At 46.5% G+C, this 10,879-nt stretch overlaps 1 protein-coding gene across 1 annotated transcript in view; it reads right to left on the bottom strand.

The window, feature by feature from the left end:
- Positions 1–8,758, bottom strand: part of IFFO2 (intermediate filament family orphan 2) — a 45,697-nt gene extending 36,939 nt beyond the window's left edge. The window contains exon 1 of the mRNA XM_072426736.1: positions 8,177–8,758. Coding sequence (XP_072282837.1) covers positions 8,177–8,733 — 557 coding nt within the window. The 5' untranslated portion in view covers positions 8,734–8,758. The remainder of the gene's footprint in view (positions 1–8,176) is intronic.
- Positions 8,759–10,879: the final 2,121 nt, after the last annotated feature.

Raw genomic sequence — 10,879 nt, 5'->3', positions numbered from 1 at the left:
GATAAGGAAGCTGCACCTCACTTTGTACCAATCACACGTCATGGCTCGGGTTTACACTCTGCAAAGCCCACGGAAATGAGATTTCTCGGACCCTCCCGCATGAAGCAGCAAGGATTACATTGTAGCAGCAACAAATTAACACCACCTTGCCGCACCTTGTGTGCGATTATCAGGAAATCTATTCTTTATTAACACAAAACAGTGTAAAATTGTGCTAACTTACTGCAATAACAACCACAAGCTAAAATATAAATCTCCCCAGCACCGAGGTCACGCCAACAAAGTCCGCTTCATGTTATTGGAAGCATCCAGTTACAGCCGCTGCTTGGTAAAGCCGGGGAACGAAGTTCAAACTGCCAGAAAATTAAAAAAGATTTCTTTTATTGTCGTCAAAATGTTTCATGCCAAGCGCTCCAAAAACACAAAGCAGATTAATCTGCCATGCAAAGCCCAATGACGAGCCCTGCGGTGCGGTGCCGACTGGGCCAAAAGTAAATTGTTTGAAGATGGAAGCGATTGGGATATTGACTCTCATAACAAATACCTGAGACGGCAGCTTCCTCGACAATATTAGGTCTACTCAATCATTCTCATTATTACCAGGACAATGGAAATATAAGGTTGTCCAATAATACCCAGAAGCAAAGAAATATCCACATTATTAATATTATTATTCAGTATTTATATAGTGCCGACATATTACACAGCGCTGTACAATGTCCATAGTCATGTCACTGGCTCTCCTTCAAACAGGCTCACAATCTAATGTCCCTACCATAGTCACATGTCATTATTACAGTCTAAGGTCAATTTTGAGGGAAAGCTAATTAACCTAACTGCATGTTTTTGGGGTGTGGGAGGAAAGCCACGCAAACATGGGGAGAACCTGCAAACTCCATGCAGATATTGTCCTAGACAAGATTCCAACCTGGGACCCAGCGCTGCAAAGACCGGAGTGCTAGCCACATATCACTATTATATTAAATGAAGGAGGAGAGAAAGAACGGCTTTTTCAGGCAACTGTTGTAACTTTATTAGGTTATGTAATTAAACATGCTAAGCTATACAGAACTCACCTGAGCTAACCATAAATCAATCACATAGTAGTAAGAGGTCTAAATTTCATATGAAACAGTGTTATATATACAGAGTAACAAAGCGAATGTTGGAACATATGTTTTTTTTTTTTACCCAACGCGTTTCTTGGTATGTCCTCCTCAGGGGAGGGTAGAGACATATTCAATATCCAGAAAACCAGTAAGATAAGGAACTTGGAAAGATATATTGGTAGGGGAGTAGGCTTGAGAGAAGGCTTTGGAATACCTATGTAGGCAAGGGGTGCTAGAGGATGTGAATTCTGAAATAGTCTTGTTCTTATACAGTTCCAGATATTTATAAAGCATCTGCAGAAGAAATCCAGTGGAAAAGAAATGGCAGAATCTGTGTATGTCTTGCCCAGCATTCACCCAGTGCTCAACCCAGTCAGGCGGGAAGAATTGTAGGTGGGTGGCAGCCCCCAGAATTGTGACCCAACAATTTTTTTGCCTAAAGATGGCAGAAGCAATACCTTGAGACGGGAGATCTACGTTCAGGGGTAAAGTGCAGTGATTTGGGGTGGAACAATTTGTTGTTGCATTAGAACGAAATCTTCCCCCTTAAACATAAGAGGTATCCACTGCTCTAATATTGCACCTTGAATACAAGCTTCTAAAGAGTTTCTACCTTCAAATAAAAGGTGGTTATAAGATCTAATGGAAACTTTATGGAATTTGCAGCAATTGTTTCTTTGTAAGGAATGGTCATTGGTAGGATTGGCATCTCTAAAGAACTAAAATCATATAAGGACCGGCTAAGATTTGTTCTTCTGATGAAGCTGTAATAGGCGAAACGCGTCAGCAGCAAAACCTTATCTTTATGAAAGAGAATTGTCACAAAGAAAGTCTGTATACTTAAAAAAAGGTTTAAAAAAACAAAACATGTTTGGATTCATGTTAACTTATATGATTGTTTGTATTGATAAAAATATCATTGATGGTTTTTAAACTGAGTATAAAGACTCAGATATTGGAAGTACCTAAAACAAGCACATTACAAATACTCGTTTCTGTTTACAAATGGCAGAAAGCTGTTCACTACACTTGGCCATCTGAAATATTAAGCCATCAGTTCCTTTGCACAGCAAGTCATGATCGGCCTCATAACAAAATGCTGCTTCCTTTGTATCTTTGTAATCCTTTGTACTAAAGGTTAATTTTAGTAATTATTCATAAGCTTTTTATTTCTGTGGCCATCCGAAGAGAACAAATTAGTAATATTTACACCGTCTGAGCCGTTTAACACATCAGAGAAGTGTAACACCATCAAGGAGAAGCAGAAAATCCTGGCGGCACAATAGCGGGGAATTAGGACGGAGAATTAGCACGTCGGGCGAGCTGTTTACCAGACAGGTCGGAGCATGCAGCGCAAACAATGACACCATGCTCACAATTCCGAAACACAACCTGTTGTGTGTGCAAACCACGCACCTGTGTAACCGCATGGAGGACAATGGTGGAACGTTAGAATTATTAGATACAAAGACATGGAGCGATTATCTTCTCTGCTTCATGTCCTGGTGACCATAGATCTACTACAACATCTCAGGGGTTTACAGCAAATGTGGCCCTTGGTTTACAAAAGGAAGAATTTGTTTTTTTATGAAACATGAACGTTTATTCCAAACCAATATTGCAACGTTTCACACGATTGTTAAAATGTATTGTAGAATTTTATTTCATGTTATGCAAAGATATTTACATTAAGCCGACTTCCTTTTAAAATTTATTGAAGGACGATGCAAGGAGATGTTTTATCAAAAAAATTAAATAAAAGAATTACAGAAAGGAAATTGCTCCTCCAATGACCTACTAATGACTTCCTCACTCATAACCTCATCACACGCACGGATACAAGACTTCTCTGCCTCAACTGCCCCTTCGCTGCCCCAACTCTCTGGAATGGTCTCCTCGTCCTATTCGGCTTGCTCCTACTTTCTGCTAATTTAAGACCCATTGCTTCCCCCTCACCTACCCGTCTTCTTCTGTCTCCTAAACCCTCACTACTCACCCACCATTCCCTCTCCTATTGTGTGATACTTCCCCCACCTCCCAGATTGTAAGCTCTTCAGGTCAGGGTCCTCTCCTCCTCCTCTGTCACTGTCTGTATCTGTCTGTCATTTGTAACCCCTATTTATTGTACAGCGCTGCGTAATATGTTGGCGCTATATAAATACTGTATAATAATAATAATGCGAGGGCGCAGCCTGTATTAGCAAACCATTGTTAAAACGGCAGCCTGGATTTATGATACTTTTTTAGTTATTAGGGTGAATAGTCACCAGAGATTCATCCGACACAAGTACAGCCTGTGATAATCAGCTCGGGAACAAAATGAAACCAGTATACAAATGAATAAAATGTACATTGTATAACTACAACAGATTTTTGAAGAATTAATGAACACTGGGGGTGGTGGGGAGAATACAGGAAAAGGAATTTATTGCAGAATTATTTAAATATGAATCAGATCTCCTCCGAGTGCCGAGCTTAGCGGCTAATAAAAGGCCTCTCGTTTTTCCTTTCACTCTCCTTTAAAAGGTGAAAGTCTGTGTGTACATTCACCACACGCTTCAAAGACTCCTATGTTTCATCAGCGGGACCTATAACCTTTACACAGAGCGTGTTTGAGTTCAGCGGAGATTTACCTTTCCTTCCAGGACTCTGCGTGTTTTAATGTAGAATCCAAAAGTTCCCCCATGGATGCCAAAACAACTATGAAGCAGATTGGGGAAGACACGAATAATAACGAAAGATGCCGAGGAGCCTCCAAGCAGTAGTCAATGCTTCCAAATACTCAGAATAACGTTTTATAATACAGATAATAGGTTTGTGAAACCACAGAACTGAAATAATAAATGATAGGCGCCACCATCTCTACACGGGATTCACCATGTCAGAGTAACAAAGCAAAGATTCCTCCACAATCCTGCCGGTGCCATCATAGCACTCAGGAGCAATAATTGTAATAAAGAAACAAAATCATTTGTTGGATAAATAATAAGATGCAGCTGCCATTTTTTAAGCCACGTTGATGTATATTTGCTGGGCCCTGCACACCCCTTAGTAGAACCTGGCCATATCTGGGTGATTGGACCTCGTACAGAACGGTCAGATGGCCACCAAGGCCCACATGGGCTTCCCAGAACCAAGTTAGCAAAAAAAAAAAAAAAAAAAACTTTGCTGCAATGATTTTAATATTAATAAACAGGATTTATATAGCGCCAACATATTACACAGCGCTGTACAATAAATAGGGGTTGTAAATGACAGATACAGACAGTGACACAGGAGGAGCGGACCCTGCCCCGAAGAGCTTACAATCTAAGATTTCCATAAGGACCTTGCACCACAGACAGCCATACCATCATTACACCAATAACCAGAGATGGAGGAAAGCTCAGGGTTCTCACCAGGCACGTTTAGCAGGGCGCACCACCCGGCACTTTTCAGCACCCACCCGGCTGTTTTTGGGTGGTTACTAAAGAGTTTGGTCACAATACAGGGGCTGCCACCCACCTACAATTTCTTCCCACCCGGCCTAAAATAACTTCTGGGTTGACCACTGAAGCTGCAGAACAGAATAAATCCCGGTATGGTACTGCACCACTTATACCAAGAATTGGAAGCCCTGCACCCTCGTCATTGTCACCGAAACCTCCTCCCCATATTACTGAATCACCAGTCACCAGGGCCCAACAACAACAAACTTCATGGATTTCTCTCACTGTTCTGCAGAAACATTTAACAAGTTCAGTGGCCAGACACCTCCGGGGCATCTGTATAAGAACTCAGCCAAAACAGTCCGGTCCTGCCAGTCCCTGTCTGCATGCAATGTGCACACTAAGAGCCCGAAGACACAGCAATACAAAGCATGACATTCCCATAGGGGCCCCGGGATCTGCAATGAATCATATGATGCTTGTATATAGAATATAATGATCTGTATATGTAAGCAGCAGATTTCCATGTTACAGTGACAGCTTCCTGTGGGGGGTGCACAATGGTTGTGTCTGTCTATTGGCCCCATTGGGGTTTCTGTAATTACAATAAAACTGGATGAAGTTCACCGTAGTTGTGATCAGCTATCATTTTTAGATTGTAAGCTCTTCGGGGCAGTTGTCATTTACAACCCCTATTTATTGTACAGTGCTGCGTAATATGTTGGCGCTATATAAATGATATTAATAAAGTGCCCCGTGCATGTTTGCCTCCCCCACGTTCGGGTCTGCTCGGCCATGATGCCCTCATCTTCCTTTACTAATATAAAGGTATTTATTTCCCGTTATCCGATCATGAGCTGGAATCTCCGGGGATGAATTCTGGATATGAGTCAGAAAATCAGTCGCAAAATATTCTTTTCTGTATCTGCAGGAGAAGAGGACGGAAATGCCTCCCACCACGACCCTGGGGCCCCGGGCCCCTGAATGATCAGCAAACTGCAGCCTTCTGACAATAGCCATGGATTTATGCAGCTTCCATTTCCCGTGGGGACACCGAGCTGCCGGTGATGCTGAAAACAACAAAAACGTTTCCTGGAAATGGTGAAAAGTTTAAGATGCAGCAAATGTTATCGCAGAGCAGGAAACCTCTCCTGAAAATACCGGCAGACACCGCGGGATCCTCCACCAATCAACACAACCAAAGTATAGATAGATCCTATGCAATTATAAATAAACAGGATTTACATAGAACCAACATATTCCATAGCGCTGTACAATAAATAGCCATTGCAAATGACAGGGATACAGAAAGTGACAACAAATCTGTAAGATTATCAATGAACAAATAAGTGAAAATTGCTGACACGGCACAATTCTACAAAGACTTTGTGATGAGAATGCCCGGATTTACCCCTCGGGGGCGAGAACGCCCGGATTTACCCCTCGGGGGCAGAGAACGCCCGGATTTACCCCTCGGGGGCAGAGAACGCCCGGATTTACCCCTCGGGGGCAGAGAACGCCCGGATTTACCCCTCGGGGGCATAAAACACAACTGTTGATTGCCAGCATATCTTATTATAGCCGAGGATAAAAATATTTCTGCAATGACTGCGATCAGCAAAACCAACAACCACGAGCAGGATAAGGAACGTCCAATTTTAGCAATTTACTCTGAGCTGAACGGATCATTAGGAGCCAACTGCACTACCTACTGTATATAGAGACAGATGGAGAATTTACAGGCGGCCACCATCTGCTCCCCCACGCAATGGATTGTTATATATAGCAGAGAGGACGCTGCACGGCAGGATATGGAAGCCGGCTGGTCAGAGGTGGAACCAATACACCATACTGGATGGGAAGCAAGAATTATATACACACAGATCATACACATGTAAATGTGATTGGACAGTCGGGGTAAATTATATCACAATGCCGGTCTACTTTTTAACTGATATTCATCCAATTATTCTACAAGTGGCTTGTCCTGAATGTGATTTACCTTCAGCAACAGAGGCTGACTGAACTGCCTGTATCTGCTTTACCACTAGAGGGAGCAGCTGCACATTTTTATTATAACCCAACATATGATCCAGCAATAAGCGTATTGATTTCGTGGACCGGCTTCCAGGATTAGCATATCATGAACATGGGGCCACACGCCTACTGTAACGGTTTGCACAATCTCCAGGCTCTCAGGCCATGCTGTGACTTGTAGTCCCCCAGCAGCTGATCTATGCATCCTCTGGCTTACAGTCATTGCCGTCCTTCAATATCTCAGATTTTTGGCACCTAGTCCCCTCTGCAGCAGAGCTCATTACCGGAATAAAGGAACAGCCGGAGAGGTGACTCTTCCCTGCCCGAGGCCTTCTCTGTCCCCGGCCTCCATCCCCCTACCCTGACATGCTCATCCCCGGCCTCCATCCCCCTACCCTGACATGCTCATCCCCGGCCTCCATCCCCCTACCCTTCCCCGGCCTCCATCCCCCTACCCTGACATGCTCATCCCCGGCCTCCATCCCCCTACCCTGACATGCTCATCCCCGGCCTCCATCCCCCTACCCTGACATGCTCATCCCCGGCCTTTCCAGCAGGAATCATCACATAATGCACAGGCAGCACCCGCAGGTCACGGGGCCCTGGCATGGAGGAGGTGTGCCCGGTACCCCAGGGTGGCGTGTTTACAAACAATGCACTGAGGGGGCAGCGCTGGAGGGGGATGGGGTGCAGGATGAGGATGATGCTGCATATAGAATATTACACAGCCTGCAGATCTGCATGGAGGATGCACCGGGCCATCTCTATACAGGGCAGCATGAGGGATTGCAGAGACCAGGGGGAGTGGCACTGGGGAGCCGCAGGATCCAGGGCAGTGGGCACATGGCATAAAGGGGCAGAGGGCACACAGATATATGACGTAATGGGAATAGGAATGGGGTACAGAGCAGATGAATGCAGACAGGATGTACGTAATGAGGCAAAGTAACAGTGGGCACAGGGATGGGGCACGCAGGGTTTAGAAATAATTGTGATAGGCACAGGGGGGTACATAGGGTGGTAAAGTAATGGTAGGGCACAGTATGAGGGTACATGGGGTAAAAACGTATCAGTATTTGGCACTCCTTGAGTGGTAGTATGAGCAGTGGGCACATGGGGTAGAGAGGTAAAAGTACTGGGCACTCATGGTGCAGAAGTAATGAGGGGGCACAGGAGGGTACATAGGGTGGCAGTATTGGGCACAGGGGTATATGGGGTGGCAGTACTGGGCACAGGGGTATATGGGGTGGCAGTACTGGGCACAGGGGTACATGGGGCAGCAGTACTGGGAACAGGGGTATATGGGGTACATAGGGTGGCAGTACCAGGCACAGGGGTATATGGGGTGGCATTGGTGGGTACAGGGGGTACATAGGGCAGCAGTACTGGGAACAGGGGTATATAGGGTGGCATTGGTGGGTACAGGGGGTACATAGGGTGGCAGTATCGGGCACAGGGGTATATGGGGTACATAGGGTGGTAGTACCAGGCACAGGGGTATATGGGGTGGCATTGGTGGGTACAGGGGGTACATAGGGTGGCAGTATCGGGCACAGGGGTATATGGGCCCCCCTGGCACAGCCCCTCCCCCCAGGCACTTACTTCCTCCGGTACTCGTCCCGCTCCCTCTTGACTTTGGCCAGCACGTTGTACAGGGCTCGGATCTCCGGGGTGATCGTATCGATCTGCACCCCGACCCCATCAGGGTGAGTCCAGGACACCCCCGGTCCCTGCACGGTCTCCAGGCCGCCCCCGGTCCTCCGTACATGGGTGTAGCTCCAGATGGTGCCCGGTAGGCGGCTGTAGGGGGTGAGGTTGGCATTGGGGGGCTCCGGGTCGGTTTGCACCCCCTGTTCCCGGTGATAGATCTTATACCGGAGGCGGCGGTCCTGCTGGTACCGGCTGTACTGCTCCTGAAGCTGCTTCTCCAGCAGCCGGTTCCGCCGCTCCAGTTCGTGCACCTTGGCCAGGAAGCAGCGGAACCGAACATTCAGAGTCTTCAGCACGTGGATATTGGAGCCCAGATCATTGCGGAGCGCCATGGTGACGGCACTGCCCGGGGAGGCTCCGGGGGGAGGTGAGTCCAGCTCCCGCATCATGTCACCGAAAACAGCGGAATTCATCATCCTGCCGCTCATCCCGCCGGCTCTATGCGGCATAAGGCACCATGGCTACCGCCGGCCGCCGCAGCTCGCAGCTATATATATAGCGCCCCGCCCACCGACACACGACACGCCCTATAGCGCAGGCCGGGACCGCCCCCCAAGGGCTGACATCACCTACTGCGTACCAGGGGGAGGAGCGAGATGGAGGGGCGGAGCGACCGCGGGGAGGTCCTATGGTGCGAAGTATACAATTCCTCTAAATTCCATACAAAGCATGCAATTCCCGACAATTATATTATTTAATTATTAGAGATTATTATTAATAAACAGGATTTATATAGCGCCAACATATCACGCAGCGCTGTACAATAAATAGGGGTATATATAAATTCCATACACAGTGCTGGGGAGCAAAGCATGCAATTCCCGACAATTATATTATTTAATTATTAGAGATTATTATTAATAAACAGGATTTATATAGCGCCAACATATTACGCAGCGCTGTACATTGGAGATTATTATCATTATTATACAGGATTTATAAATCGCCAACATATTACACAGCGCTGTACAATAAATAGGGGTATATATAAATTCCATACACAGTGCCAGGGGTGCCCCATGCTCTGGGCACACACAATGTACACTGGGTGCCCTCTGCATGGATTTCATATAGTCAGTGTGTACATTCTATATCTGCCCTGTGATTGGAGTGTATATATCTGTGCCATGGCTTCCTGCCCATGGTGGGTAGGTATTGGACATCTGCCCTGTGCCAGTGTAATGGTGTCCATGGATCTGGAATGGTTTACCAGTGCCTTATTATATACTATGGGATCAGTGCAGAATGTAAATCACACCCCCCTCCTCTCCCCTCCCAAACACAAGGGGGCCCCAGCTGTGAACCCTCCCGGGTGGTGGTGTTGCACAGGTCCAGTCATAGGAGAGGCCATTGGCTGCCCTTCATGGTGGGGGGGGGGATTGGGGGTATCACCAGTGACACCAGGAATTGCCCCCACTCAGGTGTCACACAATTGTTCTGTTATCACCATATAGGAGGGCAGTGCCACCCATCAAGCAAACATTTACCAGGAGTGACACCTGAGCAAAGCTTAGTAAATGTGACACTCAGCGTCCCCAATAAGTTCAAAGAGGACCTGTCAGTCACATTGCAAGTGTCTGGTATTAAATACCGGACGGGCTGATCTGTGTCGGACATCTGACCTCAGTTCTTGTTACATCATCCTAAAAGTAGCATGATGCCTGAACAAATGTAGTGCCGTCCTCCTGGAGAGGAAAGCAGACAAAGGCATTTTGAGCCCAGGTGACAGGTAATACCTGGAAGTGTTACAATGACACCTCATGGAGCATGTATGGACTTTACATGAAACTGATCCCTGGGACTCCTCATATTTCGGCAGGCATTGTACCCATTGTTTCCACACACCGGTCATCATTAGTTATTAAAGGCAGCTCAGGCGTTCAGCGGCTCTCCGAGAATTCTGAGTCATTTTTGGAAGCTCAATTAAAATTTAACAAGAGCTGCAGAAATCACTAAATTGCTCAGTGATCCCATTCACCTCCCTGCAGCAAGAGGGCAGCACATATAAACTACCCCCCCCCCCCCATCCTGCCTGTTCTAAGGGGCGGGGGGCAGAAATAAAAAGAGATGAATAAGTGATTTCTGGTGTTACATAACATCTCTTATTCCATCAGTTATTCCATCTTCATATCCGTAGCTTTGTGAGATAACAAGGAGGATGATGGCGCCACTATGGATTCAAGGCTGCGATTACCCAGCAATCATTCTGTCTGCAGGGGATACAACATCTTCCCGGAGATATCAGTGACCTTCAATCAGCAGAATCTCCAACAGAGAGTACAATTATTTATTAGATGGATCATTGTGACCTGTGGGGAGTTTTCGTTGCCCCACCCCTGAGGTGCTCAGAAACAATGTCCAGCCTCTGAGGATCCTAGTGCCCCGCCCCCAGTGTTCTTTGAAACCCACCTCCTGTTTTTTATGATTCCTGAAAGGTTCTCCCCTCTGAGGCTCCCAGTACCATGCCTCTGGTGGTCCCCCAAAACAGGGTCCTGCCCCAGACGGTCCCCATTATTCAAGGATACAGGAAGTCTTTTGTTGTGCAGATTGAGAGTGGGAGGGGGAAGTAGTTTGGTGGAGAAAACTGAGCAAGGT

Source organism: Pyxicephalus adspersus, chromosome 11, assembly GCF_032062135.1.
Source record: "Pyxicephalus adspersus chromosome 11, UCB_Pads_2.0, whole genome shotgun sequence".
In the NCBI taxonomy this organism is placed as follows: Eukaryota; Metazoa; Chordata; class Amphibia; order Anura; family Pyxicephalidae; genus Pyxicephalus; species Pyxicephalus adspersus.
The sequence above is the reverse complement of the archived record's forward strand: the minus strand, read 5'-3'. Positions and strand labels throughout refer to the sequence as shown.